This window comes from Emydura macquarii, unplaced genomic scaffold, assembly GCF_026122565.2.
Source record: "Emydura macquarii macquarii isolate MOO-44397 ecotype Brisbane River unplaced genomic scaffold, CSIRO-AGI_Emac_v2 contig_587, whole genome shotgun sequence".
Taxonomy (NCBI): Eukaryota; Metazoa; Chordata; order Testudines; family Chelidae; genus Emydura; species Emydura macquarii.
Genome location: NW_027130724.1, coordinates 16,805,088 through 16,819,924, shown reverse-complemented (window position 1 = coordinate 16,819,924; position 14,837 = coordinate 16,805,088). Strand labels below are relative to the sequence as shown.

General features: G+C 42.3%; 1 protein-coding gene across 4 annotated transcripts in view; it reads right to left on the bottom strand.

The window, feature by feature from the left end:
• The window catches only part of USP47 (ubiquitin specific peptidase 47), a 113,048-nt gene that overhangs the window by 44,380 nt on the left and 53,831 nt on the right, over window positions 1-14,837 (bottom strand). For 3 of the 4 annotated variants that reach the window (XM_067540811.1, XM_067540815.1, XM_067540814.1), the window contains exons 11-14: window positions 8,525-8,692; window positions 6,268-6,399; window positions 2,580-2,656; window positions 2,201-2,256 (exon numbers count right to left, since the gene is read on the bottom strand). In XM_067540811.1, coding sequence (XP_067396912.1) covers window positions 2,201-2,256; window positions 2,580-2,656; window positions 6,268-6,399; window positions 8,525-8,692 — 433 coding nt within the window. The remainder of the gene's footprint in view (window positions 1-2,200; window positions 2,257-2,579; window positions 2,657-6,267; window positions 6,400-8,524; window positions 8,693-14,837) is intronic. The other variant, XM_067540813.1, reaches the window with a different exon arrangement.

Sequence of the window (14,837 nt, the reverse complement as noted above, 5' to 3'; positions counted from 1 at the left end):
AGGTATCAGGAGTCCTAAGATGAGGTTGGTACCAGGAGGCTCTAGATCTCCTGTCTGGACTAACAGCCCTCAGAGGAGGAGATAGTGGCTCAGATTCTCCCAAGGAGAAGAAAGGATCAGGATCCACATGGGGTGCCAATAGTTCTGACAGAGTAAAAGCATAGCTGGAAGACATTCCTCTAGTAGAGACATCATCTCCCCCATCAGGGAAGGTGCCAATGAAAGGAGAAGAGCAAAAATATGCTCCAGTGAGGTATAAGTTTCTGACCTTTCTGAAGTGCGAAGGGTCCAATCCACTTAAACCAAAAGGGTCGGAGGAGGGAGAGTTGTGTGTTGTTACACTGGTGGCAGCAGCTTCAACTGCATCAGAACGGATGGATCTGATTTCAATGGAATGGGTGTCACCAGAACAGGGTCCAATATGGAAAGAGCCTTTGCTGAATGGACTTTGGCATGCTGTCCCTAGGACTTAGTACATCCTAAATCCTTAGAGGCTGCCAGAGAAGATTTGCTCAATTTATGCAAAGTCGGATTATCCCATAGACAGTTTAGAAGGGGACCTGCTTTTCTGTTCCTGCAAGCATTCTGTCTTGCTGATGATACCCCAATGGCAGCTCTGTGGAGCGGACTCTCCTGTAGCAGTCAGACCTCATGGCAAGGGTGCACTTCATGTAGATTCAGATTGATGTATGGGGGGCAGGAGGGGATTCCCCGGCTGGGTCTGACTGCAGCCTCATGGTCTTCTATTCTAAGCCAAAGTTCCCATGCCTCATGAGCACAGCTAGGGAAAGTGTCAAATGTTACACCTAGCCATGATATGTGCCTCCCTGATACAGCACAAGCAGCGCAAGATGATCATTGCTGACTGGGAAGGAATGGGGGCAGGGCACACAATTCTTGAAGCTCAGAGTCCTGAACTCATAACGGGGTATTGGGAGGGCTGGGAAGGGTCCCTGAAGTGGAAAATCTACCTAACTATAAATACTTTACTAAAAGCTATTAAAACTATAAAAACTATAAAAACAACTATACACAGAAAGCATTAAGGCAACGTTGAATATTTACAGAAAGACAGACTCGAAGGAGAGCTCCAGACACCGGAGGGTCCAACTCAGGCCATATTGCAGTAAAAAAGAATTGGAGAGGTGATCAGCCCACCTCACCCTTTATCTCCTCAGTTGGAGACACACAGGACAATTTCAAAACTCTCCAACTCCAGGCACACATGTATATCCCACAGTGGAATACACAGAGGGAACAGCACTGAAAGAACCACCAATGGTATCCTGTCCAAAACGAATCTATGCAAGCTGGAAGAAAATTCTTTGCTTTCAAACTGAAAAAAAATACGGTTTGTGTTAAATCAAGCTTGGACTTGAAAAAAGGGGATAGTCTCATAGCTGCCATTGAAACAACAGGTATTGAAGAAGCTAGACTAATAGCCAAGCAAGGAATCATACAATTCTGAAGTTGTAAAACAGCCTAAAAAAAATAACAGAAGGCTCAAAATTTACCATACAAGTCCAAAATATAACTAAACAACTGTAAATTCTTTAATTAAATTTCAAGGTGTCAATTCAAACAGGTATTTTGCTGTTGTCTTCATACCGTTTGCTGCTAATTTCCATGACTGCACACACTTGCTCATAGCTGTTCTGATTGATTTTCAGGAGCTCTGAAAGCAGTGCTCCGTCAGCAGCAGCACAGAAGTAAGGGAGGCAATACCAGGACACCCCAACCATATAGTCTTGCATCCTCCACATCCCCCCCACAACAAATGACCCAGTTTTGAGTCAGGACCCCACGGTTACACCATGAAATTTCAGATGTAAATATTTGAAACCGTGATATTTAGTTTTTAAAATCCTGTGACTGTTAAATTGACCAAAATGGACCAAATTTGGTAGTTCTGACAAAGAGAATCAATATTTCAGTAAACCTATCAACAGACACACCTGTTCTGATACTATGAAATATCAGACCGGAAAATGAACAAATTATATTAAAAGGGTAAAGCATAACAACAAAAATAACTTGCATGTCTACTGTGCTTCACCTATGAAAATTACTTCAGCTCATTATAAGAAAACCAAGTCTAACATACATATCAAGTAGAATCCCATATGCACTCTAAAAAGCCTTATTACTCTGAAAACAATATTATTTTTAGCTGAAATCTGTTAAAAAAAATCGCACTTACTTGCATTTCTTGTTGGATCCTTCAGTCTATATATAAGCATGTATGCATTTGTGGAGCTAGTGAGGAAAATATTTTTAAGAATATCAGTATCTGACTTGGAAGTCAAAATAAAATATTTGTATTAAAGTTATTTATACCATAAATAGTTGTACACTACAACTGTAATACTGTGTATTAATGCAGTAATCACAAATATTGTTTTTAAACATGAAATTAATACTATTGTTAGAATATCTGGAATTGTCAAATAATTTTTAGAATTATTTTATATAAACATATTATACCATTTTCACATAAAGTGGCATGCAAACACACTGACTGTTAGCTTGGTTGGACTATACCAATCTTAAGAAAGGATGCTTATTAGACATTTACTAACCTAGCAAAAGCACTGGAATAATAGCCTCTGCTTCCAGAGGACCCACCATACGTTTTCTTAATATCTTCTTGGGTTATCTAATAGGAAAAACAAGGGTTTTTTTAAAGTTCATTCTTTGTCATGTAACAATAGTCAATTTGCAATTATTAGTATTGGAAAAACTGACTATCATATTAAACATCACTTTCACATTTGTTTCTTTTTAGTTTCTAAATGCACAAGAAAATAAAGTCATCGTGTTTCTGGAAGTGATCTGGGCCTTCCTTTTATGTTGAAAATAAATATCCTTAATTTTTTTGAAGTGAGTTTCTTAGACAAAATTTTAATACATTGTGAAAGACAGACAGCGAATAGTCTCTTCCAGCTTTCATAGAAATTTCAACTATATTTCTACAGCAAGTTTTAAAAATTCATAGCAAAATTCAAGAAAATACATTTAATGCAAAAATTCCCAGAAGGCATATCTCCTGTTAGATAAGAGTTCAAAAGGTCATACTTCAAAGAATCCATCCCAACTGGAAAAATGTGTGTAGAAGAAAAGCAAATTGTAAGCCCTCTTAACACTCAGGTTTTTTGGTTTTTTTTCTGACCCCCAACAACTACAAGCAATGGATTTGGCTACTTTAAAATGGTACAGTAACAATATGGCTTTGCAACAGCTGATTTCATGTCACTTTAAGTTACACTTCAAATTCAGTATTTTGTGTGTGTGTGTGCATATACATCCTCATAGACTTGGTCGTGAGAGCAGCCTCTAGCATCACCATCATAACTTTTGTAAGTGTTCCAGGAGAAGTCAAGCCATATGAGAGACAGCTTCATACAAGCTCTTCAAGGATATTCACAAAAGTTATGATGGTGATTTAGAGGCTGCTCTCAGGACAGACTAAATATATGAGGGCAGACAGATGATGGACATACACAGTTTCAAACTAATATTTCTCTCCTTTTAGGAGAAAAATGTTCACTAATTTTTGTCAGACTCCTCTCAGACAGTCTGTGCATGTGTGAGAGAGGGGTCAGAAAGAAAAATGATGTCTTCTCCTTAGGCTTCAATGTGAACGTATGGTAGCACAAAAGTCTACTCTAATCTCTTAACTGCTTAAGAGAGCAATCAGAGGGCTAAACATCCAGAGGAACTTGCTCTGAAGTGCATTTGATTCTTCATTTTAGAGAGAAATTAAGTAGCTAGTTATCCTAAAAGGGCTCAAAACTTCCTCTCTCCTGAAAGTAGCCATTAGCATCACCATTACAACTTTTGTGCATGTTTCTGAAAATGTCAAGTCATATGAGATAAAGCAGAACTGTTCCACATTGAACCTCAAGATATCCAATGATAATCTGAGACTCTGAGGACCTGCAGGTACACTGATTTCTAGAACTGATGAAGATCAGTAGACCTCAATGTTTCCGTCCCAAATCTTTTAATATTTAGCATTGTTCCCATCCCTGTAATTTCTTTAAGATCAAAAAATCCAACAGCCTCAATTTTCGTACCAGAACAACGGCAAAGCCTGACAACACGAGCGTAGTTGCTGTTAACTCTTAATTACTCTTATGTAGCTTTTCTATCAATGACATTCTGGGAGGAAGAAAGTAGAGTATGAAAAGATGACGACATCTGCCAGACCCAGTTAGGACACCTTAGAAGATATGGCTACTAAATTCTTTTTAGGGACAGAATCTAGGGTAAAATCCTGAGAACAGAAATTTTGCCACCAACTTCAAATGGAGCCAGGATTTCACCTCTTAGAGCTCTTGACAGTCAAACAATAACATAGATTTATAGTTATATTTAGCATATGAAGCCTTCCAGCAGGACACAATTAACTCCACTACCTTTGAATTACGGCAGAACTATCTCTTGAACCAAGCAGGAAATTGGCTTTGTACATTTTAAAGAGGAGACATAACACTGAAGCTGACAAGGCCTTCACATTTAATAACAGACTTCCATTCCTTTTATAAGACTTTCCCTCACTTAAAAAGCTGGATATGAGTCAGCAGTGTGCCCTGGTTGTCAAGAAGGCTAATGGCATATTGGGCTGCATTAGGAGGGGCATTGCCAGCAGGTCACGGGAAGTGATTATTCCCCTCTAGTCGGCATTGGTGAGGCCGCATTTAGAATATTGTGTCCAGTTTTGGGCCCCCCACTACAAAAAGGATGTGGACAAGTTAGAGAGAGTGCAGCGGAGGGCAACAAAAATGATTAGGGGGCTGGAGCACAGGACTTATGAGGAGAGGCTGAGGGAACTGGGCTTGTTTAGTCTGCAAAAGAGAAGAGTGAGGGGGGATTTGATAGCGGCCTTTAACTACCTGAAAGGGGGTTCCAGGGAGGATGGGGCTAGGCTGTTCTCGGTGGTGGCAGATGACAGAACAAGGAGCAACGGTCTCAAGTTGCAGGGCGGGAGGTCTAAGTTGGACATTAGGAAAAAAGTTTTTTACTAGGAGGGTGGTGAAGCACTGGAATGGGTTACCTAGGGAGGTGGTGGAATCTCCATCCTTAGAGGTTTTTAAGCTGAGGCTTGACAAAGCCCTGGTTGGGATGATATAGCTGAGGTTAGTCCTGCTTTGAGCAGGGGGTTGGACTAGATGACCTCCTGAGGTCCCTTCCAACTCTAATATTCTATGATTCTATGATTCTATGATTAATCATTAGGATCCCTTATGGAAGTTCATCATAACCATCCTCAAAGGCTTTAAAGGGAGACGGTGCCAGGGCCATGAACGTTTCTCCTATGGCCAGGGAACAATTCTTTAAGAAAAGAGAGATAGTCACATTAGACTTCTCCAAGCCTTTAGATATAGAGTATGTTATGTTTTCTTTTGTATAGAGGTGATGTGGAAAGAGGAGGACAGTAAAACAACAGGAGAGCAAATTTAGCCTAAAAAACTGAAAGTTTCCATTAAACAGGATAAACCAGCATGGAGGAACCATAACATGTCCTGATCAGCTGAAGCAGGTAGTCTTGCCACTTCCTATATTTGGAAATCTCTCATATTTCTTGAGAATTATGAACAGCATTCAATGAACTTGCTATATTTGAGACTGTGACTGATGACTGGCCATGCTGCAGGTTGCAGACTTGCTTAGAGGAACAAACAAACCATCCTTGGCAGGGCACCCTGACAGAAAGTAATGTAGAATGAGCCTACAATGAAGGCTTGTAGAGTGCTACCATGAAGAATACACCATTATTTCCCAGCTATTTGATTTGCATGGCTACTTCCATTTCTTGAGCTGACAGAAATACAAAAAGGCAAAGAGAAAAAAAAGAGGGAAAAAAAATCAGAACCACATTTTGAAGGAGTTCTTCCCTCAAAAGACACAGATACAAAACAGGCTAAATCCTGCAGTCTGTACTGACGGTGGCTGGAAATATGAGTAGACCTAATTTATGAAAAATTAAAATTAAAAAGATTCACATGTAACAATCTGCATATAAAAATATTTTGCAAAGCACTTAACATTCAATTTAAGGTAAAGAATTATATATACATGAACAAATTGAGACTAGATGATGAGAAGCTGAAATAAGGTGATGTAAACTAAATAATTCAAAGTCTGTGCACTGTAACTTCAAAACTATGCACATTACTTCATTAAATACTAAAAGTGAGAATCATGAACAACAACAAGCTCATTGTTTTATTTACAGGGAAAACAAAAAAGCAAATGTTACTTTACCTTGCTGACATGTTGATCATTGAAGCTATACCACTGTTCATCACTAAAAGATTTTATGCAGGCATAGTAATGGCCACCAGCAGCACTTCCCGAATGGACCATAACAGAAAAGAGTTCATACAGTAAAGAGTTCTAGGGAAGGAAAAAAAATCAAAGTAAGGAACAGCAAGCTTGTAATGTCATTCTAACAAATTGCATGTTATTTAAAATTTCTTTTCCTTATTTGTGCATATAGTTTCATGAAAAAACTATGGAAACAATTGTGTTAGTACCAAATAGAGCTCTCTACAAGTACTTTTCCTCTCAGAGGTAGCTATCAATCTCAATGTTGTCACCAACGTAACTGATTACCATCAACGTACCCATCACAGAATGATCTTTGATAGAATTCTATCCCTAATTATCTCACACCTTGACTACTAGAAACTTGATTTTGACAAATACAATCTTGCCTCCCCCAAGTCCATTCAAAACACTGCTGCTAAGATCATCATCTTGACTTGGTGCTATAATATGAATCCTTTCTTCACATCCCTCCTCTGGCTCCCACTTCACTGCTTGAAGTAACATGCTACTTGTCTTTACATGGCTTAGCCCTGCCCTACCTATCAATTCCAAAACACTACTGGGTTATCAACCCGCACGAGGATTTTCTCCTGTTTTTATCTTTGCTCTGCCAGATGTTATCAGTCTTTTTGACACTTAGTTGCATTTTCACTCAAGCACATTCTTGCTTCAACTCCCAGCCCGCAAAACGGGTAGGAAGTTCTCATAAAAATATGTAAAGACACTGTTACATTCAAACACCTCCTTAACACCTCATTCAAACACCACCTTAAACTCACCTCTCTATGGGTAACTACAAAAAACTAGAGAATAGCTAGGCTATTAGCTACTAAAGCAGCTAGCCTATTATCTAGTGTAGTGTAACTACTGCTCATTATAAAGAAAGTGATAATTTTACTTGTCTTGTTCTTCCTCGTTTCTGTTGATCCATCTGCTATCTAACATGCTAATACTGTGAGCTCTTTAGACTTTATTACATTAACACCTCTACTGGATCTGGGTACAATTCAAGTGGATTCTGGGTGCAATTCAAGATGCAAGTAACCAAACAGAAAGCTTATAATTAGGTCAAGTCCACATAAGTCCATCACGTGGCATGTATGCAAAGTAGGTGTAGCTGCACGCACACAAACAACATCAAGAAAATTTCACTCTGATTGTGCATCCTGGAAGGCACTCAATATCTCCCAGGAGGCATGGAAGCCCCTGACAGATCAAAACCTTACTAGGCCTGTCTCACCTATTTTAGCTAGTCTGACACAACATTTCCATTTTCTCAAATTCATGTCATTCATGTCAGAGAGCAAGGAAAGTGATAATAAAGCTAATCATTCATAGACATATTGACTCAGAATATATCCATGCACTCTCTTGGTCTAAAGTCCTAACTGATCACAAAACATATCAAAAGCATAATAGTGGAAAACACTGGTGTTCTTTTGAAACCAGATGTAAGGGATCTCAGATCCCTTTCCAGCCAAACTCAATATTAATGGTACTTAGCTAGACATCCATGTAACTCCTCAAGATAGTACTGTGAACAAGGAACAAGCTTCGAGAGACCAGTATTTTGGAAGCTTTTTGTCTTAATGATATTTTGTTAAAATAAGCCTCCGTGCGAAATGTGTTTGCAGTCAGGTGGAAACTAGTCAGCCATTTTGAGCGTTGATATATGTGGCTGTTTCCGAGATCCTGTAAGCTACAAATGGAAAACTGCTTCTTCACAAATTAATTCTGCCAAGATATAATGACAGCATATTTTATGCTGAAATATATGGGAGAGAACAAACTAGCTATAATAGTCTTCTGCTCCAAAAGTCTGACTCGCATACAGTGGAATCTGCCAGAGACTAATCAAAAACCCCTAGCCCTCTGTGCTAACCTGCAATACATTTGCATAGTGCCAAGGGATTTGACAGTTTACCTCTGCATGGAAGTGCTGGCCATGAATAAGAACTACCTTCTGTTTTTGAGCGCTTTCTGCCACATCAAAGCAGGAAATCCTAAAATCTGGCCAGATGAGTATTCCCTCAGAATGGGGAAATTCTCCAAGCCTGTTGTGTTCTTTGCCACTCTGTGGGCTTAAATTTTAGAACAAGAGCAAAGAAATGTAACTGCTTTTAAAACACCATTTACCTGGACAACATACTAAGGTTGTATCCACATACTTTTTTTTTTTTTTTTAAAGTACCTTTTCAATGCCAACTTTTGAAATCCTTTCAGCACCACTATTGCTTTCAAGGCAGATTCCTTCATCAACACCATCATCATTAGAAAAATCATTGCTCATCTGATCACTGTGACAGCTGCCTTCATTCTCTGCTCCACTATCAGTGCAACTCTCAGTTTGAGGCGACTTCTTAAAAATAAACCATAAATATCAGTTTTATAAAGTAGATAAAAATAATATGACACATACATGTAACAAGAGGCAATGAATTATCAACATAAATAATACTGTGCAATTCTATAGAGCCTTCCACCTGCAAATTTCAAAGCATTTTACAAATAATTTTCTCTGTGAAGTAGGGTACAGTACTCTCCATGTTTTACATATGATAAATCTGAGGAAGATGTTAGGTATTGAAAACTGAAACAAATGTAACTTTTTATTATTATGTTGACTACTAAGTTATGTTGATATAGGGTACCAACAACGTTCCAATGGATTCCAGGAGAAAAGTTAATTTTGGGAGACTTTCTTTTGAAAAAAAAATTAAATTACCTAGATAATCTTAAAATAGAGGTATCAAAGTTATGTCCATGAAGTTTTTCCTGAACAGAAACTGTAAAGATACAGTATGTAGGTTTTTTTTTTTAAGAGTTCTGTAACACTTAAAATAAAAAAACATAAATGGAAAGTTTGTTTTGCTTGCTTTTCCGGTGAAGCGTGCTTACTAATCCTCAAAAGGGGAATGTAATTAATAAAGAGAACAATAATAAAAACTGGTTGTGACTTCAGTACCATCCACACCATATCACCAAAAGAAAATGCACTCAAATATGCAACCAAGAACAATCTGCTTTTGAATATTATTTTTCAAGTGCTTGTTTTTTCATTATTGCTTTGAAGGACTCGCTTCCGAAAGTTTGCATCTAGAGAAGACAAGTCCAATTTGTAGAGTTTTGCAAGTCTACAGCTACTCCCCATATTCACCTGCTGAAAGCAACAGTCTTTTGACCTCCAAGTCATTCTTCTCACAAAGTAATCTTTAGGCTTAGACACAGTATTTTTGCATTTCAAGACTTCGATATGCAACATTTTATCCTTTTTACTATTGAAGACTGAGGCTGGGTGTCCTTCATAGTGGGTGCAATAAAACAGATTTCAACTCCATCCCCTTTTAAGGTTAATTTTAAACACTACTTCCAGCTTACTCTAATACAGTCTCTTATGAAATTTGGCCACAGTTGGTATGTCCAGTAGAAAATTATATTCATTTTATAAACTGCAGGAAATAAAAACCACTATAAACTGTGGAATGCACAATATTGATAATCTATTAATGAAGATCCAAACTCAGAAATCTCAGCAGATGAGGCAATAACCCAGCAGAAAGGCCATAAAGAAGACAACAGAGATGGGTCTCAGACACAAAATGATGATCTGTGAAGTTCTTCAGCTCTAAAATTTTGTTGCTACCTGGGGCATCTTTATATCTTAGCTGATTCATCAGTTATCTACACTAAGATCTTGTTATATGACTATCTTGATGTTGAGACTTGTGTAAATCTAGTACACTGCTGCATCTGCCCTTTAACAAATTTAGGAAAAAGCAGAAAAATTCCACTGGGCAAAAAAAGAAACAAAAAAACTCCAAAAACCAAAACCCCAACATATCTGAAACAAACTTAAGGACTGTTTGTTTTATTCCATACATTAGCAGCTGAATTCATTTCAAATTCAAAATTAATATTTTAATGTTTCTTTCAAATGACCCATTTATGTTGATTGTAGAGAAACTTTTCCTTTTAGCCTTCCTTTCACTAGCCACGACAAAAGAAGCAGCTAGATTCTGATAAGCTAACAGATCCATTTATAATGTCTTGTTTGGTGGGCAGTGTCTGAACAGAACTCTCAATATTATTTTCTCCATAATGGAAAATGAGCCTTTGGCCAGAACGGTGGTGTTATGAGATTAAAAATGGGAACGCATATGAGAGGTGGTAAGATTTACTTTGTGCCAACCAGTTTTTTAAATTCTCTCTCTGGAGAAGTCTTCTAGTTTGGAAATTTCCTTTGAGGAAAACATCACTGCTGGTATTTTCTGGTTCAAGCTCCATCCTCCCAGATTAGTCATCTTTCCGCTCACCAACAGTGTTCAGTGACACACTGAATTGTTTATATATAGCATCTCTTGCAATATAAATGCTTCATAGAAGTAGAAACTGTCTTACAGTTCACTTGAAAGCGATTACTTCACTTTACCCATCTCCAAGAAGCAGCCACCTTAGGATATGATGTAAATGTCATTAAAATGATGCTAGCAAAATTATATAACTTTCAGAAACAAGAATGTGAAGAATACCTTAGTTAGCTAGAACAAGACGACTTTATGGGTAATGTAATTACCTATTCAAAATTTGGCCAAAAATTAGCGTAAATACCCTTATTCTTGTCAGAAACATCATGGGATTTTTAAAAAAGAATCTGCCTCAATTTTAAGTCTCGTCCAAAACAACCCATAACATATCCAGTTCTACAATACCCTTAGCACCATGTTGAATTCTATTCTGACTCAGAAGAAAGAAATGAATCTTGAAGAATCTCAACACACCTCAGTTCTTCAAATAAGTTATAAATTTGGTCTTTGTGAACCAAAGGCATAGTCTCGGATTCAAATTCCACAAAAGCATTAGCTCTGGATTTACTGAATATGGAGAAGTCTTACAGCTGTGGGATATCAGCAGCCACATTACCACTTAAAGGGACCTGGCCTCACCCAGCTGTTCAAGTCAGAGTTCAGTAAAGTGTTTCTTGATGCAGGAGATGAAAACAGGGTTACTTACCAGTAACTGTTGTTCTTCGAGATGTGTTGCTCATATCCATTCCAATTTAGGTGTGTGCGCGCCCCGTGCACAGATTCCTGGAACTTTTTTCCTTAGCACACCCGCAGGGCCAGGTGTCGCCCCCTGGAGTGCTGTGCTCATGCGATATATAGGGTGCTCAGGCCCCGCGGGTCCCCAGTCCCTTCTTTCTGCCGACTCCGACAGCGGGGACGGGGGGTGGGTTTGGAATGGATATGAGCAACACATCTCCAAGAACAACAGTTACTGGTAAGTAACCTTGTTTTCTCTCTTCGAGTGATTGCTCATATGCATTCCAATTTAGGTGATTAAATAGCCATACCCTAGGAGGCGGGTAGGAGTCACTGACAAGCGGCTCTACTCAGCACGGCTCTGCTGACAGCTGCATCGTCTCTCGCTTGTTGAACAATGGCGTAGTGGGTCATGAAAGTGTGGACTGACGACCAGGTGGCTGCCCTGCAGATGTCCTGCAGTGGCACGTTCTCTAGGAAGGCCGCCGATGAGGCCTGAGCCCTGGTCGAATGTGCCGTTACGGTTCCTGGCAGTGGCACTTTCGCTTGCTCGTAACATGTCTTAATACACGACGTGATCCAAGAAGAGATTCGCTGGGTGGAGATGGGAGAGCCGTTCATCTGGTCTGCCACTGCTACGAACAGCTGTGTCGATTTGCGGAAGGGTCTGGTTCTCTCCACGTAGTGTGCCAGGGCCTGCCTGACATCCAGTGAATGCCATCTCCGTTCCTCTTCCGAACCATGCGGTTTTGGGAAAAACACAGGGAGGAAAATATCTTGGTTACAGTGGAATTGGGACACCACTTTGGGAAGGAAGGCCGGGTGGGGCCTCATCCTGACCTTATCCTTGTAAAAAACTGTATGGGGGGCTCCGATGTTAATGCCCTTATCTCAGAGACCCTCCTGGCCGAAGTAATGGCCACCAGGAATACTACCTTCCAAGAGAGGAGGAGCAGGGAGCATGTAGCCATGGGCTCAAAGGGGGGTCCTGTCAACATGGTGAGGACCAGGTTTAAATCCCGGGGGGGGATTGGATCCCGAACCTGTGGAAACACCCTCTCCACCCCTTTCAGGAATCTGACCGACATGGGGTGGGAAAACAGCGACCGCCCTTCCAACGGCTGGTGAAAAGCTGAGATAGCCGCCAGGTGTACCTTCAGGGAGGCCAAAGCTAGGCCTTGGAGTTTAAGATGCAGCAGGTATTCCAGAATCGCCTGTATTGGCGAGCAGGTTGGCGTGATACCCTTGGCCTCTGCCCAACCCGTAAAGCGCCTCCACTTAGCCCGGTATGTAACCTGTGTGGAAGGTTTTCTGCTACCCAACAGAATCTGCTGAACCTGGAAGGAGCAGGCTCTTTCTCCCTCTGTCAGCCAGAGAGTCTCCATGCTGTCAGATGGAGGGAGTCCAGGTCCGGGTGCAGCAGGCACCCCTGGTCCTGGGAGAGCAGGTCATATCACCTGGGGAGCATGATCGGTGTAGCGATGGATAGGTTGAGCAGCGTACTGTACCAGTACTGTCTCGGCCACGCTGGGGCAATCAGGATGATATCCGCCCTGTCCCTCTTGATCTTGAGAAGGACTTGAGGGAGGAGCGGAATGGGGGGAAATGCATACATCAGGCCCCCCACCCATTCTATTAGGAACCCATCAGACAGGGAGCCCGGCTTGCGATCTCGGAGCGAGCAGTATTTCAGGCACTTCCTGTTCCAAGACGACACGAACAGGTCCAGATGGGGAACACCCCACTCTCAGAAGATTGAAGCCGCTACCTCCTGGCGTAGCAACCACTCGTGTCTGGGTGAGAACGACCTGCTGAGGTGGTCCGCCTCATCGTTCCTGTTCCCCGGGAGGTGAGAGGCAAATTCCCATAGACGTGTAGCCTCCTGGCACAAGGCCGAGGAACGCGCTCCCCCCTGCCTGTTCATGTAGAACATGGCTGTGATATTGTCTGTGAGGACCCGTACCCCCCCCCCTGCCCTTCAGGGATCTGAGGAAGGTCTTTCAGGCCAAACCGACTGCTCTGAGCTCGCGAACGTTGATATGTAGAGCTCTCTCCATCGGTGACCATAACCCTTGGGTGCCCAGGTCGCTGCTGATGTGGGCTCCCCATCCCACATCCGAGGTGTCCGTGATAAGGGTCACGGACGGAGCCAGGTCTCTGAACGGGACTCCCTTGAGCACCTCCCTCGGGATCCTCCACCAACGGAGGGAGAACAGCACCTGTTGGGGAACCGTGACCACCTTGGTCAGTAAGTGACTGGAGGGTACATAGACTGAAGCTAACCATGCCTGTAAGGGCCTTAGCTTGAGACGAGCCAGCCTTACCAAGTAAGTAGAGGCTGCCATATGTCCCAACAGCTGTAGGCAGTGCCTGGCTGTCGTCATGGGGGACCTATGCAGCTCTGCGATAATGGATCCTATTGCCTTGAAACGTGGTCGTGGCAGGAAGGCTCTGGCCTGTACGGCGTCCAGGGTAGCCCCTATAAAGTCAATGCGCTGCACCGGGGCGACTGTGGACTTTTGCTCATTGATGAACAGCCCCAGTCTGGTGCATGTGGCACAAGCCAGCTCCAGGCTGTTCTGCACGTGATTCCTGGATCTGCCCTTGATGAGCCAGTCATCCAGGTAGGGGAAGATCTGTACCCCCTTGCGGCGCAAGTAGGCCGCCACTACAGCCATACACTTGGTGAAGACCCTCGGGGCTGAGGAGAGGCCAAATGGGAGGTCCGCAAATTGGTAGTGGCCTCCCTCTATCGTGAATCTCAGGAACCTCCTATGCCCTGGTAAAATGGAGATGTGGAAGTAGGCGTCCTTTAAATCGAGGGCAGCATACCAGTCCCCTGGACCTAGGGCCGGAATTATGGAGGCTAGGGAAACCATACAGAACCTGATACGTCTGATATATCTATTCAGACAATGGAGGTCCAGGATCGATCTCAGGCCGCCTTTGGCCTTGGGGATCAGGAAGTATCTAGAGTAAAATCCCCTTCCCCTTTCCACCCACGGGACCTCCTCGATCGCACCGAGCTTCAGGAGTGAGTGGACCTCCTGTATGAGGAGTTGCTTATGTGCAGGGTCCCTGAGAGGGGACAGGGTGGGAGGGGCGACTGGGGGAAAAGAAGTGGGTTGGAAGGCATAGCCCCTGAGAACCACCCCCAGGACCCAACGGTCCGTAGTGACTGCTTTCCAAGGCCGAAAGCCTGCTTTCAAAGGCTCGGTCAGGCTCCTGGGGAAAAGGAAAACTGCCACCCTCTTAGTCGATGTCAAAAGCGTTTATTACCGTTACCACTTCCGGTTTTGCCGCCATGCTGTGCCCGTACTGAAGAGCCCTGCCGTTCACGGCGGTTAGGCCCTCTAAAGCGCTCCCGCCCCCTCTTTTGCTGAGCGGCCCGAGGGGCTGGTCTTGGCAGGGGAGGTGGCTGCCTTTGTGGCTGGGGGCGAGACTGGCGTCTCGACACTTGAGGGG